Source organism: Rattus norvegicus, chromosome 8 (assembly GCF_021556685.1).
Source record: "Rattus norvegicus strain SHRSP/BbbUtx chromosome 8, alternate assembly SHRSP_T2T, whole genome shotgun sequence".
NCBI classification, from domain to species: Eukaryota; Metazoa; Chordata; class Mammalia; order Rodentia; family Muridae; genus Rattus; species Rattus norvegicus.
The window spans coordinates 25,441,289-25,462,970 of NC_141541.1; the positions used below are offsets into that span (position 1 = coordinate 25,441,289).

The following is a 21,682-nucleotide window of genomic DNA, read 5'->3' on the forward strand; positions in this document are numbered from 1 at the left end:
CTGCCACATCTTATCCACTGCCTGCAAGAAGCAGGTATTACCATAGGTGATTTGTGTATCCCTGTGTGTGGACATGAGACTTGGTGTCTGTGTTTTGTATGATCCCAACCCTGTCTAGGGTCTGTCCTTTGGACCCCTGCCAACTCCTTCTCATGTCTGTACAGTTGTAAAACCCTACAACTGAACATTGCTGTTAGATAAATGAGTCCCAGGAGCCCACTCAGTGTCCCCAGCATATATTATTAACTACCTGTGGTTTCCCTCACCTGCTCCAAGTTCCCACCCAGACCTGCTACTGGGAACTGGCTATAAATCCTGGGCCTTTAGGATGGCAACAGTGTAACAACCCCCTCCCCCAAGGGATGGAAACTTCTCTTTGTGCAGACTCCACTGCTCATTCTTAATGGGCTCTTCTTAGACCAGACACAGGGGATTCTGGGTTATTGCTGCAGTAGGGAATGGCAGCTTCCTGATTATAGCCAACCGTTCATCTATGATTTAGGGCAAGTTGGTTAATTCAGCACCACATAGCTCAAGACAGACAAATGAATGGAAGTGATGGATGGGTGAGGAGGGTAGGACCAATTGCTCATCCTTTGTGGTTGCAGTGTGCGCGCATGTGTTTGTCTGTACATTTAAGTGTATGTGCATCAAGTGTATGTACATGTGCACAGGTGTGCATGTGTTCATTGACTGTATACACTAAGTAATATGTGTAAGAGTGACACAGTGGGTAGGTGTGCTGTCAGATGCTCTGGCCCAAGTTAACACTCAGCACCCACACGTGACAGACATGTTCACATCAGTCCTGTCCTTATGGTAACATGGCTCTAGGCACGAGTGCACTCTGAGCAAAGGCTAGAATTCCACAGTTCAGCCTGGTTCTCTGAGTCTGAGACCATGACTGCCTTGAGCACAAGTCACAGGTAGGAGCCATGCAAACTCCTTTGCCTTATTCGGGATTCTGAAACAAGGTCTCACCCAGACAGCATCACAGCATCAGCCTCCCCTGAACTGGTATGTCTGGTGGGTTCCTCCATGCCAAGCCTTTACTGTCTTTGGTGGCATGAAGCCTGTCATGCTAATCTGGGGGCTCTCTATCTCTCTTTCTCTCTTGCGTGCGTGTGCGGGCACATATACACGCACACACACACACCCCGTGTCATGCTTGTTCACTTACATGGGAATTAATTGCTCTTTTCGAGGATGCCTTTAGAAATTGGTTTTAAATGAGTGCATTAGGCAGCCCCATTCATTATTCATGGGTTTCCTTCCCAATATGGCATCCAAGTCTGAGTTCCCGGAGATGATTTAATCACAGAGGCCATTAATTAGGGATGGGGACAGCAGCCTCCTGGTGGCCTCAGCCGGGTTGGGTCATGGCTGGTGGAGATCTGCACATGCTGTTCCTGCTGTGGGTTCAGTGGGCTGGTGTGGGAAGCAGCATGTGCCACTGCTCCATTTCAGATGAAAACCCCGCACATCTACTGAGTTGCCCCTCATTTTTGTTATGCCTTGGCCTCAGCCTTCCTGATGCTGTGACTTGAATATGGTTCCTCATGTTGTGGTGACCCTCCAACTATAAAACTATTTTGGTTGCTCTTTCATAACTGTAATTTTGCTAGTTATGAACCATAAACATTTTTGGAGATAGAAGTTTGTCAGAGGGATCCTGACCATGGTTGAAAACTACTGTGTCCTTGTACCTGGCTGACATGAAGCCCTCACACTGGCTCAGTTGGCAAAATAGTTGTGTAGCATGAATGAAGCCTTGGGGTCCAGCCTCAGCATCATTAAAAGCCAGGTGTGGTGCGGGGGCCAAGATCAGGAGGATCAAAAACTCAAGGTCACCTTTGCTATATAGAGCCCAGTCTGCTGTTTTGGACCACTTCCTAACCAATCCTTTATCTTAACCGTGCAGTGCCATGGCTGGGAGCACCAGGCCTCTGATTGCCCAACCCTATCATGCCACCTGGTTTTTGTTAGGTTGTTTTGGTTGGTGCCTGTTTGTTTAGCATAGTGAATGGGAGACAGAAATGACTGCCAGGTGCAAGTTAACTAAGGAGGAGAATTTGATGGCTCCATTTCAGCCTGCCTGCCTCCAGGACTCCTGCCCCTACTACACTGGGCACATCCCTGTCCCAGCCTCTTAGAATGCAGTGGGTTTGCTCAAAACCTGGGTAGGTAAACTTTTTAAGTCGGTTTAGTCTTGCAGTTAACTAGTATGGCTTGTGTAAAAATGATTCCTGCAGTTACAAAACAGAAGAAATTGGGGGCCCTAGCCTTTCTCAGAAGCAGCCAAATTGTTAAAAAGCCATTAGAACCAAACAGCAACATGCTGTTGTGATCAGTGAGTGAGTGCACTGGGGAATGGCCACTAAAGGCCAGTTCTTATCATCATAATAGAATTCTATGTTGTTCTGATCCAATTGCTTTTGATTGAAATGCCTTTGGACTGGGTGAGCTTCTCCAGGGGCTAACTAGCTCTGGGAAGGACTGTCACAGGACCCCACCTCAGGTCACACCAAAGCACAGGGAATAGAGACACTCAGTGGAACCAAGTCCAATGCAATTACCACTGGATACAGAGCAACCCAGGCACCAAATGTCAAAGGTCCAGTTTATTCTGGCAACCCGGAAAGAAAATGTGTAAATAATAAATTTAAAAAACAAAATCCATGCACTCAGATCCAGGGATAGGGTAGGAGTGAGGGATAAGGGATGTGGGAAACTAGGAAAGGAGGAGGGAGAGTGGACAGAGGGAGAGGAGAGAGATTCGATCAATAAGGAAGAGAAGAAGCATCCATAAAAAGGCAGAAAGAAGTGGAGTATCAAAAGCAGAGATCGATAAAATGGAGAAAATGCATGGGTACAGACACAGAACAGAAAGCTGGGCTGGGAAAGGGGAGAGAAGGTATCTAGGAAGGCAAGGGCATGACCAAGAGAAGGCTGGGGGAGGGGGGTGCGTCACAGGCGATGTGGGAAGGCTCCCCACAACCCTTGGAGGGTCTCCTAGGGGTCCCCGGCAGTGCTGATGACGTGGAAGAGGGTGACGTTGTACAGCACCTGGTGCCCGTTGTTCCAGGTATACAGGGCCCGCTCCCTGGGGTTGTAATCCAGCATGGAGATGTGCGAGTACTGGTTGTGGAAGGGCACATCCGTGTACTCATAGCTGGACGTGTTGGTGAAGTACGCAAAGTAGACCTTGGCTCCGGCCAGGTGAGAGTTGGTCACGTAGAGGACACCACAGATCATGAAGGCCTCACCGGCGCTGCGCTTAGGGTACCCAGTGTCCCAGGACCTCACGACCTCCAGGGTGTGAGGGTCCAGCCGGCTGACCACAATGTTGCCCGCGTTCTGGTTGGTGGTATACACAGCCCACAGCCCGCTCTCGTCTACCATGAAGTCCATGTCCGAGAAGCCGCCCCAGGAATAGGGGAAGGTGTTATTGTAACCAGCCCCCGGGAGGCTCCTCTGCACCAACACGGAGCGGGACCGGAAGTGGTACTTAACCACCACATTGCTCTGGTACTTGTTGTAGAACAGAGATCCATTGTATACCACATGGCCCGTACCTGCCCATGGCTGCGGCAGCAGGTGCTGGATGAAGTTCTGGCCTTTGATGAAGTCTCCCAAAGTACGGAACTCCAGCACTCGGCGGCCTTTGTAATAACCATCCATGTACCAGACCTGTAAGAGCAGCAGCCAGTCACTGGAGGGACTGGTCAACCAGGCAAGATCGACCTTTGATCATCAGGGTCAGCCATTATCAGCATGTCACTACTCAGACACAGTCCTTCCTATGACCTTTGTGACCCATTATAGTTCAATGATTGTGAGCATTAGTGGGCCTAGGGAGATGGCTCAAGTGCTTGCCACTCAAACATGAGGACCTGAGTTTGGATCCCAGCATCTGTAAAAGAGCTGGGTACAGTGGTGTAACACACTGCAGGGGAAGTCAGACAGATCTTTGGAGTTCATCAGCCAGCCAGCATAGCCATATTGATGAGCTGCAAATTCTGTGAGAGATCCTGACTAGGGGAAAGAAAGGTTTTAATAGGGCCAGGAATGGGATTGGGGATTTAGCTCAGTGGTAGAGCGCTTGCCTAGCAAGCACAAGGCCCTGGGTTCAGTCCCCAGCTCCAAAAAAAAAAGAAAAGGAAAAAAAGAAAAAAGAAAAGAAAAGAAAGGGCCAGGAAGATGGCTCAATGGAGAAGTTCACCTGCTTTGCAAGCAGAGAGATTGAACCCAGAGCTAGCCAAGGTTATGTGTGCCTATAGCCCCAGTGCTCTTGAGAGCAGACAGGAGGCTTGCCTGGGGCATGCTGGTTGACAGACTAGCTCAGAGTTAGTGGGAGCCTATGTCAGGACTAAGACTGGGTGTGATAGAACACGGCTCCTGACAGCCCTTGCCTCTGTGAGCACACACACTCTCTCACACAAACCTGTGCACATCAAATCAAACACACACTAAAAGGAAAAGAGACGAGACACTGTGGAGAGCAATAGAGAAAAAACACGTTGACCACATGCAGGGGCCCACACCTGCCTATGAACATGCCTAATGATTGTGAGCATTAGTGGGCCTGGGAAGATGGCTCACTAATGAACACACAACAAAAGGACCCTAAATTAGTAGTGATGACCTGAAGGGAACGTTTTGCCTCTAGGAGACTTACTGGGATCACAGATTCACTGGACACTGGGCTAAGAATGTTCACTGAACACCTATTGGGTAATAAGGGGTTACTTTGATTTCACTATATTTTCTTTGGTTGGTTTGGTTTTGGTTTGTGAGTAGAGTCTAACTACGGTAGCCCGGGCTGATTTGGAACTCATTTTGTAGACCAAACTGGCCTTGAGTTCACTGAGATACACCCACATCTTCCTCTCGGTGCTGGGATTAAAGATTGCCACCTTGCCTAACCCTGATGTGTTGTCAGTGGCTAACTCCTATGAGCATGAGGTTGTCAGGCATGTCACTGAGCCCTCAGCAGTAGCACTGGCAGCACTGTGCTAAAATGCACCTGTGAGTGCCCTCAGTGTGGAGCTAAGGCCTAAGAAGTTCATTGTCGAAGGATAAGAAAATTACAAGAACGATACGAAGGCACCTGCCCAAGTGTTGGCTCAGAATGCACAGGACTGGTTAAGTTCAAATCCAACTCCAAACTAACCAGTTGGTTGGACCATCGTCATCTGTTGAGGTCCGTGATTACAGTGGAGTGGTGTGGAGTTACTGCCCTGCTCTGTGACACCGGATCCATTGTGATGGTTAGCTTTTAAAGATTTCTTTATTGTGCGTTTTATGCAGGAGTGCTCTATCTGCATGAACACCTGCACCCCAGAAGGCAGCATTGGATCCCATTACAGATGGATGTGAGCCACCATGTGGTTGCTGGGAATTGGAACTCAGGAGCTCTGGAAGAGCAGCCAGTGCTCTTAACCGCTGAGCCATCTCTCCAGCTTGTAGTTAGCTTCAGCTTGAAACAACTGGGAATTGCCTAGGAAGTGAGTCTCAATGAGAGATTGTCTACAGACAGTTGGGCTGTGGACATGTCTATAGGGAATTGTCTTAATTGTCCATTAATGTGGGGAGACCCAGCCCTTTGTGGGCAACACTATTCACTAGACAGGGAGTCCCGAACTGTATGAGACAGGAGAGACTGAGCTGAGCACAAGTAAGCAAGAACGCATGGATGCACTTTCTGATCCTGTCTGTGGTTGTGAGGTGACTAGCTGTTTGAAATTCCTGTCTTGACTTCTCTGCAATGATGGACTTTAACCTGGAATTACAAGTTAAACTAAGCCCTTTCTTCTCTAAGTTACTTTTTGTCAGTATTTCATCAACTACAGAAATGGAACAGGCAGAGGCCAGAGGAGGGCATCGGGTGTCCTGCTGTGTCGCCCTCCACCTCATTTCTTTGAGATAGGGTCTCAACCTTCACCTGGCGCTGGAACCAGTGAGCCCCAGTGATCCCGCTGTCTCTGCTCCTCACAGCAGTGGTGCACATGGCCACTTGTGGATCCCTGGGGTTTGAACTCAGGCCCTCATGTTTGTGCTATTTCCCTCCTTAGCCCTGTGCCAACTTAATTTCTGTTAAGTACTATATGATGTCTGCACCATGACCAGATCGCCTAACTGCAGTTCTCAGAACGCACCCCCTGGTGTCAGACACATGCATGCACCCTGCAACCATATTCTCTAGACAGATGACGTAGACTGACAAGGATGGGAGAACCGCAGCCTCCTGGTCACGAGGCAGTCAAGGGAAGGGCCAAAGACCCAGGATGATGATGGAGTAGAAGTCACCGGTGTGAGACTGCTTCCAAGCCCCACATGGTAGAAGGAGAGAAGTGACCCAGCAAGTTGTCCTCTGACCTATACACACATACTGTAGTGCACATATACACACATATCCATGTGCACACACACTAAATAAGTAAATGATAATGTAACTATCTTTAAACAGTGAGTGGCCTGGACATGGTAGTACACACCCTTCATCCCAGCACTGAAGAAGCAGAGACAGGCAGATCATAACTCTAGCTCTAGGGACATCAGTGGCCTTTTCTCCTTCAAGTGCACTACCCACCTCCCTATATACACCCATTTTATTAGTTTATAAAAGTAATAAAAATGAAACCTAAATAAGAGACCCAAGTGTGGTTTCCCCGGCACCTGCAGGCAGTCACTGGAGTGGGGTCACTCACCCGACTGTCTGCACTGGGGGCCATCGTGTCAGTCATCCAGGAGCCGAAGCGGGATCCCATGGCTCGGATGGTAATGGGGTTACTGACGCCTGTCAGCTTCCCGCAGCCTGGGAAATGGGAACAGTGGGAGTGAGGATAGGATGTAGCGAAGCTCCGAGGAGGCAGGGCAGCACTGGGAAGGGCTGGGGGCCTAGGGTCAGGGAGGAAACCTGGGTGTGATCTCAGGATGTCAACATGGACATAGAGGATTGAAAATGAGCCAAAGCTGCTTCCAGCTTTGGGGCCTGAGGTGACCTCGGGTTGGGGAGATCGCAGAGGGAGGTTTAGCAGTTAGATGCCATGCCAAACTATACCTAGCTTTGGAGCACACGGCAGCATTAGGGTTGGGTGTGGAGATTGGGGTGGGGCAAGCTTCAGGGTCAAGGCATACCCAGCTTCTGCGCGCAGGCATGGAGTCGGGCCTCCAGGGCCATCACGCGCTGCTGCAAGTCCTCGTACCCGTAGGCACCCATTTCCTCCTGGATGGCAGCCAGGTTGCCTGAGAGGTTCCTCACCTCCTCCCGCAGGCGCACAATGGTCCGTGTGTCTGCTTTGTACTGCTCCAGCACTGAACTCAGGGGCAGCAGCTCTGTCATCCTGTCCTTCAGTTCCTGCTCACCAGGAGAAAATGGCCGCCGATCCGACCCCTTACACTTGACCCTTATCTTCATCCTAGCATCTTGGATACAATACTCATCCCTTGCCAATGGATGCCTTCAGGACCCCAGAGCCCAGCCAACTCCTCGTTTCTTCCCAGATACGGCCCCGCCCTTGGAACTCAGGTCCTCTGGCTTTCACAGCAGTCACTGTTACCACAGCACCTCCCCCAAACCCTCCAACCACTCTCTAGACCCCAGAGCTGAACTCAGAAGAACCCACCTGAAAGCTTTTGGCTGAGACTGACCCATCGGCTGTCCTGAGCCTTGCATCCAGGCTCCGCATGAGGGTCTCCATGCTGCGAACATACTGGAGATCCCGGTATGTCCTTAGCTCAAGGACTTCCATGGACTGAGACACATTCTGGACCTAGAAGGAGAACCATTCAAGAAACAAGTTCCTTCTCCCAGCCACCGACAGAAACAGGTGGCCAGGACCAGCACAGATGGTCCCCTGATCTCACTAGCAGCCTCCAATATCAGGCTCTACAAAGTCCCATCCCTTTGCACCTGTCACCTCCTCCCCGGCGCTTGACTTCCTGACACAGAAAGGCGGAGGTAGGTTTCCCACAATGAAGACTAGAACCATGTGTGGTAGCAAACACCCGTAATTCCAGCACTTGGAGGTGTAGATGAAGGGTCAGAATTTCTAGGGTATCCTCACCTCTGCCTCCTAAGTGCTGGGATTAAAGGCAGGTGGATCTCTGTGAGTTCAAGGCCAGCCTGGTCTACAAAGTGAGTTTCAGGACAGCCAGGACTACACAGAGAAGTCCTGTCTTGAAAAACAAAAGTAGCCAGGAATGGAAGGTCACAGTTGTAATCCCAGCACTTGGGCTAAGACGTTCCAGCTCAGCCAAGGCTACAACGTGAGTTCCAGGTCAGTCTGGGTCAGAGTGTAACCTTGCCTCTAACAAAAACCAAATAAAACCAGTGATGGGAGGATCCTGGGGCTTCAGCTCAGCGAGAGAGTGGTTCTGCAGTACACAAAGCCCTGGATCCATCCCCAGCATAAACTGGGTGGTTCATACTTGTGTGCAAACCACTTGGGAAGTGGACCCAGGAGGATCTGAAGTTCAAGGTCCTCCTTGGATACACAGTGAGTTCAAGAGCAGCCTAGGCTCTACAAGACCCAGAGGTACGCATCAGTAGTCGTGCCATGACCTGTTTTTTCGGCCACTATGAACAATCAAAGGGCACTACGGGGAAGTCCACAGCTTTCGGGGAAAGCAGTTTCAGTAAGGGGTGTGCGCAAAGCAGGCTTCTGAGAGTGGGGGTGGGGGTGGGTTGCAGGTTGCCAGGTGCTCCCTGCCGTCAAGCCTCAGCTTCCTCCTCTCTTCTGTGAGGGGGGGGGGGGGTGCAGGCATCACGGCTCACAAATGGGTGGTGACAGGGACTCCAGTCAGCAAAGAATCTGAAACATCCTGGAGACAGATGAAGTGGAGGCAGCCAGGGTGAAAAGGATTCTGCATGCAGGTATGTGTATGTGTATGTGTATGCGTGCGTGTGCGCGTGTAAATAAATATATGTGTGTGTGTGTTTGTACATATCTGTATGAAAGTGTGTATGTGTGTCCATACATATCTATGTATGTGTATGTGTATTGTGTGTACATACATATCCATGTATGTAAGCGTGTACATGTGTGTGCATACACATCTGCATAAGTATGTCTGGAGGCCAGAGATTGATGTTGCTGGTCTACAGAGTGGGTTCCAGGACAAGCAAAGCTACACAGAGAGACCCTATCTCAACAAAACCAAAGAAAAATGTTTTAATAAAAATGTAAATAGAAAAGAAAAGAAAGGGGCTGGAGAGATGGCTCAGTGGTTAAGAGCACTGACTGCTCTTCCAGAGGTCCTGAGTTCAATTCCCAGCAACCACATGGTGGCTCACAACCATCTGTAATGGGATCTGATGCCCTCTTCTGGTGTGTCTGAAGACAGCGACAGTGTACCTACATACATGACATAAATAAATCTTTAAAAAGAAAAGAAAGTTTGAACCTACCTAGATGGCATCTCAGTCATTGGCCACTTTACAACAAGCTACCTGTCTGGATCTTCTGTGGTTAGCCTAGATGGCGACAGGTTTAGTAGGAAGCAAAAAGGAAGGTCAGCCTTTCCCCGGTGCCTGCCAAGTCCCTACCTTCTCCATGAGCTGGCGAAGCTCTCTGCTCCGACCATCTCGGGCACAGGTGCTCTGTGCAGGAATCACAGCTGTGCAGATGCATTTGCCATCCGGCGCCTGCGCTGACGTGTACAGCTGCCAGCCCTCTTCTGGGCTCTGGAAGAGAGTCTGCAGAGGAAAGGGTGTAGTCAGAGAGTAGGAACCCAAAGAGGCTCCCTTCTATCTTGCTGGGAAGGGCAGAAGCCCTTTGCTGGGGAGATGGCCTTGAATGCATGACAGCCTCAGTTCAGATCCCCAGAGACCATGACAAAAGATAGAGATAAAGACTGGCTGGTCCTGGAGGCTCTCTGGCCTGACTGGACAATTGGACAACTTTGGAGGCCAGTGAGAGGCTCTGTCTCCAACAGAAGATGGGAAGTACCTGAGGAACATCACCAGCTGAGATCTGATCTCTGCACACGTGTACAAGTGCACACCAGCACACACATGCACACATACAAACTAGGGGGAAAGCCACAGTGAGGACCCAAGTAAAACCCACATAAAGCAGACCTCGGAGATCGTGTCTGTAACCCTAATGCTACATCAAGGCGGGAAGTGCAGCCAGAGAATCCCCAGAAGCTCTTGGACCTTCTAGACTGGCGTACACAGGAATAAACAAGACACTGTCTCAAACAAGGCGGACAGTGGGCACTGACACCCTAGATTTCTTTGGACTGCCACATGCATACTGTGTCTCATGAAGTCTCCTGACCTTGAGCTAACCATATGACTGAAGGTAACCTTGAACTTGTGATTCACCTACCCCAACCTCTTGTGTGTAACACCACCCCTGATTATTAGGCGATAAGAGTGGAACCCAGGGCCTCCTATATGATAGGCCAGCACTGTACCGACTGAGCCCCAGCCCCAGGAAGGGAAACCTTCAACCCTCTAAATATCAATGTGCAAAGGGACCTAAGAGTAGTCAATGAAAAATCAGAGACTTTGAGCTGGCTGTAGTATTGTATGCCTGATAACCCAGCACTTGGGGGCTGAGGCAGGAGGATTGCTTAACCGCAGGAGTTCTGTGTTGGAGTATGGTTTGCTGATTGTGTATCCACGCTAAGTTCAAATCAATATAGTGATTTCCCAGTAGTGCTTAAGTAAACCCTGTTTCAAAGGAAAGAAGGTACAATGAAGAGAAACAGATCAATTTTGTTCATTAGGTTTTTTTGAGGCAGAGTTTCACTGTATAGCCCTGGCTATCCTGGAATTTGCTCCATAGACTGACCAGGCTAGACTCAAGAGATCTGCCTGCCTCTGCTTCCCGCATGATGGGATTAAACCTATACTTCCCTACCACCTGGTTTAGCAACATCTTTAAAGAACAAACACCAGGGTCAGACAAGATGGCTCAGTGGGTAAAGTGCTTGCTGCATAAGCATGAGGACCCAAGTTCAGATCCCCAGCATGCACATAAAAACCCTGGTTCATGATGCAAGTTCTGGGGGCCATTGTTGCAGGAGGGTGTCTGTAGTGTCTAACCAGCCTAGTCCCTGGTGAGAGACCCATCTCAAAATAGCTGAATGGCTCCTGATGAGCCATGCCTGAGGCTGTCCACTGGTCTCCACAGGCCTGTCGTGTGTACACATCCACAGACATTTCAAAAGTGGAGGAAACTCGTATACAGACGTAAATAAGTGCAGATCGGGTGTTTTGAGTTGTTTAGTATAGACGTAGAGAGAGCAGGGTCGTTCAGGGTGTGGCTTTGCCTATCTTTGCAGTGCAGACTGAAAGGAGAGGAGGAAGCACCGTGTGTATGGAAAGGTGTTCCAGGCAGGAGGAACAGCAAAGGCAAAGGCCTGAGGCAGGGCTGTGGACCTGGGTGACCAGAGCAGGGTGAGCCAGGCACTAAGTGAAGGGAGACAAGAGTGAGGAGGTGACAGCGTGACAAAGAAGGAGCTGGGGAGCAGCAGCCAGGACTTCGGCTTCTGGTGTGGATGAGGTAGGAGCCATGGCGGATCATCAGCAGAAGAGAGGTGCACACTGACTTGGGTGCTCAGTCCCAGCTCAGAGGGACTGCTGGGGTCCAGGCAAACACAGCGAGTTGAGACCGGAATTCCGGTCCTATCTAGCTTGCTTGTTTTTGTATTGAGACGGGAGCTCATGAAGTACATGCTGGCCTTAAACTCCCTATTGCAGCCACAGATGACAGTGAAATCCTGATCCTCCTGCCTCCACCTCCTGAGCCTAGGCTGACAGCCGTGACTGCCACACTGGTTCACGCAGTGCTGAGGAAGGAACGCAGGTCTTTGTACATGCCAGGAAAGCACTCCAGCCACTGAGCCGCTAATGTTTCTGGAGAGGCAAACCGTGCAAAATCCACTATTTGCACGGCTGTTACTGATCCCCAACAGAGGCCATGCCCAGGAGTGGAGGGTGGAGGTAAGCCAGGCTGAGTCAGAAGCAGCTGCGGAGACTCCTGCCGCACACCCCCGGTCTCTTCCCACTCAATACGTTCTTTTATTGAAATGTGAGCAAATGAGCTAGCTACACAGTGAGCCCCACACCTCCACTAATTTATAAGAAAAATAATCCATTCACAGAGGACAGCCGAGGCCATGGTAATGAGTCAGGCTGTGCTTCTGTACACCCTGCCTAAGCTGGGGACGCCCTCTGTGAGGGCCCATGTGACTTTCCTTGGATGAACTGCTCAAGCCTTTGTTTCCTTCCACAAATTACAACACTTACTTATTTACTTACTTAGAATGTGTGTGTGTGTGTGTGTGTGTGCGCGCGCGTGTACATGGACACAGTGTACCTCAGAGTGCATGTGGAAGCCAGAGGTCAACTGGCAGAAATTGGCTATTTCCACAATGTGGTTCCCAGGATTAGAACTCAGGTCATCAGGTTTGGTGGCCAGTGACTGGGCTGGAGAGATGGCTCAGCAGTTAGGAACACTGGCTGCTCTTCCAAAGGACTCAGGTTCAGTTCCCAGCACCCACATGGCAGTTCACAGCTGTCTGTAACTCCAGTTCTAGGGGATCTGACCCCCTCACACATGGAAGCAGAGAACCAATATACATAAAATATAAAATATAATTTAAAAAAGTTGAAAAAAGGGCTGGGGAGATGGCTCAGTGGTTAAGGGCACTGACTGCTCTTCCAGAGGTCCTGAGTTCAATTCCCAGCAACCACATGGTGGCTCACAACCATCTGTAAAGAGATCCGATGCCCTCTTCTGGTGTATCTGAAGACAGCTACAGTGTACTTATATATAATAAATGAATGAATCTTTAAAAAAAAAGATTCTTAAAAAAAAAGTTAAAAAAAAAAAAAGGATTAGGCAGAGCCAAGGCTCGAACAGCAGAAGCCTCCCTGAGGATTGACAGACAATTGATGGGTGCTGGAGTGTGCTAATGAGACCACAACCATATCTGAGGATTGATGGGCAGTTAATGGTAGCTGGGGGCAGGGGAGGTGCTCAAGGTTCTGTCCCTGCCTTAGGATTAACAGGCAGTAATGGTTGTTCAGGAGGAAGAGACATTTCCTCAGTGGTATGGCCACCGGTAAGGAGCCCACAGACCTTCACCCACACTCTGTAAGCAACCAACCCCCACAAAACCCACTGAGAAAAAGAAAAGAAAAGAAAATAGGGATAGGGGGTTGGGGATTTAGCTCAGTGGTAGAGCGCTTGCCTAGCAAGCACAAGGGTTCGGTCCCCAGCTCCGAAAAAAAGAAAAGAAAAAAAAAAAAAAGAAAAGAAAAGAAAATAGAAGGGCTGGCTGGGAAGAGGGAGGGGACAAGAGATGGGGACAGGAATACAATTAAGGTTCATCGTGTTCTATGAAAATGCCATAACCTTTATTATGCATATTGTGCTAATAAAAACTTAGGAAAGATCCAGCGCCCTGTATGCCCCCACCCAGGGCCCCAGAAGCTGTCACAATCTTCTCTGTGAACTCAGGAGAGACTCTCCTAAGATCCTCTGGCACACCCAGGTCTTAGTGAGCCATGAGTCACCCGTGCAAGAACTCCTGTCTTGTCTTATTCTGTGTGTGTGGGTGTTTTCAGTCCCCTGAAGCAGCAGACGCAGACAGTTGTTAGGGGCCATTTGGATGCTGGGAATCAAACCAAGGCCCTTTAGAAGAACAACAACCAATGCTCTTAATCCCTCAGACATCTCTCCAGTCCCTGTAAGGGAACTCTTAAAGGTTTGGTTTTGTTCCGTTTGGTTTGGATTTTCCAGAAAATCCTATAACTTGCTCTGTAGACCAGGCTTGCCTTGAACTCACAGAGATCCTACTGCCTTTCTAGGATGGGTACCAAAGGTGTGTGCCACCACAACCAGCAACCTAGTGTAGAAGAATTCCTTGTGTTCGTTCTGCTTAGTTTTGTTTGAGACAGAATTTCACATAGCCCAGGCTGGCCTTAAACGCACTATGTAGCCAAGGATGACCTGGTCAGATACTTCTGCCTACACCGTTGGAGTTCTGGGATGACAAGCGAGTGTCACCATGGCTGGTTTCCATTAGAGAACTCCTGGCTACTCCAGGATGTCTGACAGAGCCAGGAGGCCAGGGGCTGCCTCAACTCTGGGTGCACAGGCTCATTTTTCTGCACTCCCTCAAGTGACTCCAGTAAGCGAAGCCGTTCCACACCAGATTAGTTCCAAGGATGCCTGTGTGCCTGGACACTGCATTCTGTGAAGCCGAGTACAGTGGCCTACATTTGCCTCCATGTATATCTGTACATTAATGCATGCCTGGGAAGATCAGAAGAGGGCGTAGGATCCCATGGAAGGTTACAGTTATGAGCTGCCATGGTGGTGCTGGGAACTGAACCCAGGTCTGAGCAGCCAGTGCTCTTAACTGCTAAGCCATCTCTCACTTTTTCTTTTGAGGTAGAGTCTCGTTAAGTTACCCAGGCTGGTCTTGGACCCTCCCTGTGTCCAGGAAGCTGGTATTACAGGCTTGGTCCACCAGGCTCAGCCAGGAGCTCAGTCTAGCACAGGAAAAATGGCCCACAAGGATTTCCCCTTGCTCCCTGAAGAAAGCACAATTGCTTAAGCCTCCTTTCAGAGCAAATCCAATTCTTTCAAAGCTGAACAATGAACAGGAGCCCAAATGTCCCTGCTTGTATATCCTCCCACTAGCTCAGGTCCCCAAGCAATTAGGCTAGAACTCCCCTCAAAGATTCTTATTATGCAAAAACAAAGCAGCCTGGTCCACATAATTAGCATCTCCGGCCTGTGTTTCCTGGCATGTCCTTTGAAGCAAACAAGACACTTCTCCCAACATATGAAATATTGAATTGTAAAAGAGAAGTGATATCTAAGCACCATGAAGAGACAGCTTCTGTGGCTTTCCTAAAATAATTGTCTGTATGGCATGCGCCCTGCCGGAGCGTTCTCTGCAGCCGTGTAATTAAATGCCTCCGGTTTGTCCTCCAGGTCTCAGCACACTAAGATCTGAGTTTTGCCCTGCAGGGTTAAGTTCTAATGTTCGGTTGAGTTCACTTCTACAGGAGGTGAGGGGATGACCCACAAAGAAGGCTTGACGTTAAACAGTCTAAATGCCATTTCCAGACTGGAGTCTATGTAGCTTGGTACCAAGGTCCCTAACTCCCGGAGGGTCTTAACCTGAGGGGCACAATGGTCTATCTCAGGAAAATGCATAAAGTGACAGTGTGGAGTCAGCAAGATGGTCCGACTGGTAAAAGTGCTTACCACCAAGCCTGGCAATATGAGTTCAACTCCTGGGCACCCACAGAGTGGAGCAAACGAGCTCTCGCAAGTCGTCCTCTGACCTCACACGTGCCAAGTCATTCAATGCCTTCACATTAACACACAAATAAATATATGCAAAAAGAAACTTACAAACAGGGAAATCTTGGGCACATGAGAAGATCGAGGAGCCAGTTGAAGCCTGTCTGGCAGAGTCGAGGGTCCCACAACGCAACCTGTCCGTCCCAGTCCTGCAGTCTTGTAGGAGTCTCGCCAGAAAACCCATTTACAGGAAAGCGTGAGTCCTAAACTCCTGTGCAACCAGTGGCTTCTGGTTCTACCTTACCCAATACAACTCCACCTGAGGCACCCCCTGAGCCACCCCAATCTCACCAAAGGACAGGGAGATTCTTTTCAAATACTCTATTTTAACTGGGGGGGAGGGGGAAGTGCGCACATGCATGCAGTGCCCTTAGAGGCCAGAAGAGGGCGTTTGTGCCCCTGGAGCTTGAGTTACATGTTCTTGTGGGCTACCTCTCATGGGTGCTGAGCATTGAACTCGGGTTCTCTGTAAAGGAGGGTCATCTCTCCAGCCTCACAGGCACTCTCTTTTCCTGAGTTCTGGTTCCTGTCTTAATACTCCGGCTAATGGGCTCTAAGAGGATAAGCTACGTCCTCAAGTAGCTCTTCTTCAAATCGCATTCTGTGAGCTGGAGCTTTCAAATACTTCCATGGAAGCTGCTGCCCCAATTAAACACAGGTCTCCATAACAGACTCAGGGTTAATTAAACCCGGGACACACAGGGCAATGGTAGAGCTCCTTTCTAGAATCCCCCAGTGAGGGGCTGGGACCTGTCTCAGTGGTAGTGACCCTGCTTAGAATCCCCCAGTGAGAAGCTGGGGACACATTTAAGCTCTGGCCTTAGTAGTCATGGCAGCCTTGAGTTTTATCCCCAACTCTGCTAAAATGAAGAAAAGAAAAAAGCTTCCTGAGACAGAGGGATTGCGGCTGGGTCCCCCGGGGGGGGGGCAGCCACCCCCTGAGCACTGGCTGTGCGGAGGATTAGCCAACTGGTGGAGAGCAAGCAGCTGCCTCTTAATAAAATGAGGATGGAATGAATTTGAGACTGGGTAATTTAATCAGCAAGCTGAGGTGGCTTGGGGCTTATATATTTATTTGGACTTTTCTTCCTTCCAGAAAAGCATCTAAGTGGTTTACAAGGATATGTAAAACACCACACAATGGTTCCAATTAAATTTGAGAGTGGGATCAGACACTCTGGGAGGGCGGGCTGCCAACCCACAGCCGAGGTGGTCAGATGTCTGTTCTTGCACTTTACCCAGCCAATTCGAGACTAAGAATCCAGCCCACACAAATCATAAGGATCATGTGGCCAAGTACCAGGCTGCTGCAGTGATTCTTTCTTAAAAAAGAATTTAAAATTACAGTTTAGGGTGTGTGCGCACAAGCACACAGGCTCACACAGGTGCCATGATATCAGTGTGTCAGTTAGAGGACAGCTTGCAATTCTCTTCTACTGTATAAGTTCTGGGGGTTCTCTCAGTTTACCTACCGAGCCCTCTTACTGGCCCCTAAAAGGATTTTATTAGGCACTGCCTAAAACTAGACAGGTAGGAGTGTTTCCTTTTTAAGTTTCTAATTATATAATAGTTGGTATAATAACTTAGCATTATGGGATGCATCCACAGAAGGGAACATTATACGGCAATAAAAACCAGGGACTCTGGGCCCCAGAGTGCTTACTTAGGCATATGTAGGAATTGGAGTCCATCCTCACATCACACAAAAATATCGCATGTACATATGGAACTCAGAACTTCAGAACTTCTAGAAAACGGCTGTACCAACCAGCCCTACTCGTATCTCTAGGTCAGACATTCTTCCCCCCCCCCCCGGGGGGCTGGGGACCGAACCCAGGACCTTGCACTTCCTAGGCAAGCGCTCTACCACTGAGCCAAAGCCCCAACCCTAGGTCAGACATTCTTATCACTGGCTTCTCAGTGTGTGGTGTGTGTGTGTGTGTGTGTGTGTGTGTGTGTGTGTGTGTGTACTTGCACACACATATGCACAAAGAATGAATGTGGAGACCAGAGGACAATGTTGGGCTTCAGTCCTCAAGCCCCAAGAGTCAAGTGTTGTCCACCTTGGGTTGTTTTTTGTTGTTTTGTTGTTGTTGTTGTTGTTGTTGTTGTTGTTGTTGTTGTTGTTGCTGTTGTGTCTGACATAGGCTCTCTCTATGTAGCCCTGGCTGTCCTGGAACTCACTGTATAGACTGGTCTGGTCTGGATCTGTCTGCCTCTACATACTACTGGGATGGATTATGGGCATGTAACAGCACACCCAGCCCTCCACCTTGTGTCTTAAGAACCTGCTGCTCATCGATTCCACTGAGCTGGCTGTCCAGGGAGCTGCAGAATAGTCCTGCCTCTTCCTTGCCAGCACTGGGATTAGAACCATGACCACCACACCAGACGTTTTAAAACCGTGAGTGTTCTGGGGGTGGGACTCCAGATTCTATGATTGCAAAGAAGGTGGCAAGCTCTTCAACAGCTATCACCCAACCCAAGCTTAACTTCTTCCCCAAATTTCTTCCCTATTTTAAAACAATGTATGGGTGGGGGGAGCTGTGGGGTGATTAACAGTTCAGAGCTCTAACTTCCCTTCCGGAAGTCTCAGGTTGTATCCCCAGGACCTACATGGTTGCCACTCACAACTCTCTGTAACTCCAGTTCCAGGACATTCGACACCATCTTCTGGCCTCTACAATCATACGTGCAGGCAAATCACCCGCACAAAAACATTATTTTTTAATTTAATGCATTTCATTTTATTTATTTTGTGTGTTTCTCTGTCTCTGTCTCTGTCTCTCTGTCTCTCTGTCTGTCTGTCTGTCTGTCTGTCTGCCTGTCTCTCTCTCTCTCTCTCTCTCTCTCTCTCTCTCTCTCTCTGTTGTGTTGTGTTATTTGGGGGTGGGGGAATAGAAGACAACTTGTAGGAGTTGGTTCTTTCCATCATGGGGATCCCTGAAGTCCATCCCAGGTAGGCAGGCTTGGTAGCAAGAGCAGTCACCTACCGACCACCTCACCATTTAAACAATGCACATAGATCCCTCTGTAAGGAGATGCAGATGGACCAAGTCATGCCCCAGCCCAGGCCTCCTGTAACCCTTCTACCCTAACGCCTTGTTTTGTTTGAGAAAAGGACTCATTGAGCCCAGGCTGGCCTCTAACTTGATGTAGTTAAGGATGACGATGACCCAGTGCTGGGATTACAGGCTTGTGACACCACACCCAGTTTTATGCCCAGGACTTCCTATGTGCTGGACACTCGCTCAACCAACCGGTACCCAGTCCCAGCTCTAAAACCTGTTTAAATTCTTCTTCTTTTTTTTTTTTTTTTATTTTGGCAAAGGAGTAAGAGGAGCATAAGCAGAAAGGAGACCAAGAAAAACGAATGTGTTAAAACCCAGCCCCGACAGCATATGGTTGGCCAAGAACTTGGCTTGTAGTTCCTCAGCACAAAACTCAAAAAGAGAAAGCTGGTCACTTCTGCTGTCCCCAGTGTCCTGAAAGCAAAGTACGCCAGATGCTCCCAAGAAGCAGCAACTATTTTTGGTACTGAGAACAGGCAGGGATTTCTCCCACGGCCTCCCAAAAAGGATTCTGTGATGTCACCCACGTCTTTCCGGGCAAAATCCAAAATCCTAACTGTTAGGAGCTGCCCCTCCCCCTCCCCTCTCGCTGCCCCTCCCCCTTCGCTGCCCCTCCCCCTCCCCTTCTCTGCCCCTCCCCTCCCCCTTCGCTGCCCCTCCCCTCCCCCTTCGCTGCCCCTCCCCTCCCCCTTCGCTGCCCCTCCCCCTCCCCTTCGCTGCCCCTCCCCTCCCCCTTCGCTGCCCCTCCCCCTCCCCTTCTCTGCCCCTCCCCTCCCCCTTCGCTGCCCCTCCCCTCCCCCTTCGCTGCCCCTCCCCCTCCCCCTCTCTGCCCGTCCCCCATCTTGTGCTGCCTCAGGCTTTTCTTTTTCTCATCCCTTTATTTCCACCCTTCCTCTCCTTCTTTCCCCTTCTCTTTTTCTTTCTTGTCTCTCCTTCTCTCCTCTCATTTTTTTTCTTCAGACAAATTCTTGGTCTGCAGCCCAGGCTGGCTCAAACTCACAGCCTTCCCACCTCCGCCTTCAGAGCCTGGGACTCCAGGTAAACGCTCGCACACCTGGCCCCTAGATGTTTTTCACTCCTATTCCATCAGAGTAGAGACTACTCCACAAGGTCCTGCCTGGATTTGTGTTCTCGGTTGACAATTTGAATGCTGTGTAACACAGGAAACTTGGTTAACTGATCTGAGTCTCACCCTCCGCATCTGTAAAACTGACAGGTTAACTGTTCCTACCTCACAAGGATCTCTGGGGGATGCAATGGTTTAAAAAGATAGCCAATAGCATATGCATTTAGAATTAGAATAGCCCTAGACTGATGGGGTTAGAGAAGCTGGTCACGATCACCACTAGGCTGTATAGTTTTCTTGATGGCACTGGTGACAGAGCCCGGGGTCTCATACATTCTAGACAGGCACTCTACCACTGAGCCCCACACCAGCCCTGAGGCTATTATTAAAATTGCTACCCTCATAATACCCAAAGGCCAATTAAGTAGAGTGTGTGCGTGCGCGTATGTGTGTGTGTGTGTGTGTGTGTTTGTGTGTGTGTGTGTGTGTGTGTGTGTTCTCGAGCATGGGCATGGGGGGGACTGGGGTCAGGGCGGGCTCGGGAGTCAGCGGTAGGCCAGAGGACAGCCTCGGGTATCATTCTTCAGGAGTCGTCCACCTCTTTACAGATACTTTTATCACTTTGTACGCCAGCATGTGGAGGTCGGAAAGACAACTTTGGGGAGTCCTCTCCTTACATCTTTATGTGGGCACTGGGGATGAAGCTCGGGTCACCAGGCTTCCATAGAAAGCACCGGTACCCACTGAACCGTCTTGCCAGCCCCACCTTCTGTTTAGACAGAGTCTCTCCCCGGCCTGAAGCTCTCAGTTCAGCCAGGCTGGCTGCCAGTGAAGCCGGGAAATCCTCCTGTCCCTCCCTCCCCAGTATTGGGTTACAAGCATGAACCACCAGGCTCAGTATCTTCAAAATGGAGTCTTCATGCTTGCAACGCAAGCCCTTGACCAACTCAACCATCTCCCAGACCTGCACTCGTCTATATATCAAACCTAATTTTATTATCATTACTATTTATATTGTATGTGCATCTGTGTACACATGTAATCACAGGCAAGCCATGTGCACGTGGAGGCCATATGACAGGCTGTAGGAATAGGTTCGCCTTCCCCCGTGTGGGTTCTGGGACTCACTCAGGCAGGTCTTCAGGTATTTTATTCCCTGTGCCTCCTTGCCAGCCCCCGGATGTTAGTTGGTTTGTTTATCACTATACTGACATACCTGACTCCTTTGGAAGAAAAGGGGTTTAGTTAGCCCTCCACTCTAGAGATACAAGGACATAGTGCTAGCATGGAGGTGGCCCTAGTGATGCCACATGGTGGACCAGCTCACATCAGAAGTGTAAACGTTCCTCAAGGGCAGCGCTAATTACCAATTTGACAGGATCTAGAATCTCCGGGGAAATGGGTATGCCTGTGCCGGGTTATTTTGATGACATTAATTGATATGGAGAGACCTATCGTAGTTGTGGGTGGGACCATTCTCAGGGGTTAACTTGACACACCAAGAGTGACCTGGAAAGATGGGTCCTCAACTGAGAAAATGCCTCCATCAGAGTGGCCTGTGGGAAAGCCTGTGGGTCATTTTCTTGATTGATGGTTGAGGCGGAAGGACCCGCCCACTGTGAGCAGAGCTACCCCGGGATGCCTAAGAAAACAGGTTGAGGCTGCTTTGGTTACAAATGCCTTTGATCCCAGCACTCCAGAGGCAGGAGTGGGATCTGAGGCCAGCTTGGTCTACGGAGCAAATTCCAGGATAGCCAAGGCTACACAGAGAAACCCTGTCTCGAAAAACAAACGAAAAAGCTGAACAAGCCATGAGGAACGAGCCAGCCAGGAGCGCGCTCTGGGGCCTCCGCTTCAGTTCCTGCCTCTGGGTCTCTACCTTGAGTTCCTGCCCTGACTCCCTGTCTATTAGTCAAATAAACCTAACCCAGTCACTGTGCTACTACATGACTGAAATGAAACTAACACACTTGGGTGATGAGTGTCACAAAAAACGGAGTCAGCCGGCTGAGCAGCGGCGGCCATTGCTCTCGGCTATGACTACGGTGCCACACGACCAGCTGCATTAGCTCTTGTTGGCTTGACCTCCCCGCAATGAAGGACTGAATCCCTGAACTGTGAGTCAGAATTAGGTGGGGTTTTGCCAGGCACTCAGGAGGAGGCAGAGGTAAGTGGATCTCTGTGAGTTTGAGGCCTGATCTACA

General features: G+C 49.6%; 1 protein-coding gene across 2 annotated transcripts in view; it reads right to left on the minus strand.

Annotated features, from left to right (window-relative positions):
• Positions 1-2,601: 2,601 nt before the first annotated feature.
• The window catches only part of Olfm2 (olfactomedin 2), a 77,191-nt gene continuing 58,110 nt past the window's right edge, over positions 2,602-21,682 (minus strand). Inside the window, exons 2-6 of one of the 2 annotated variants that reach the window (XM_087561630.1) lie at positions 9,551-9,700; positions 7,629-7,775; positions 7,141-7,360; positions 6,711-6,817; positions 2,602-3,690 (exon numbers count right to left, since the gene is read on the minus strand). In XM_087561630.1, the coding sequence (XP_087417756.1) occupies positions 3,013-3,690; positions 6,711-6,817; positions 7,141-7,360; positions 7,629-7,775; positions 9,551-9,700 (1,302 nt within the window). In that variant the 3' untranslated portion in view covers positions 2,602-3,012. The remainder of the gene's footprint in view (positions 3,691-6,710; positions 6,818-7,140; positions 7,361-7,628; positions 7,776-9,550; positions 9,701-21,682) is intronic. The other variant, NM_001015017.1, reaches the window with a different exon arrangement.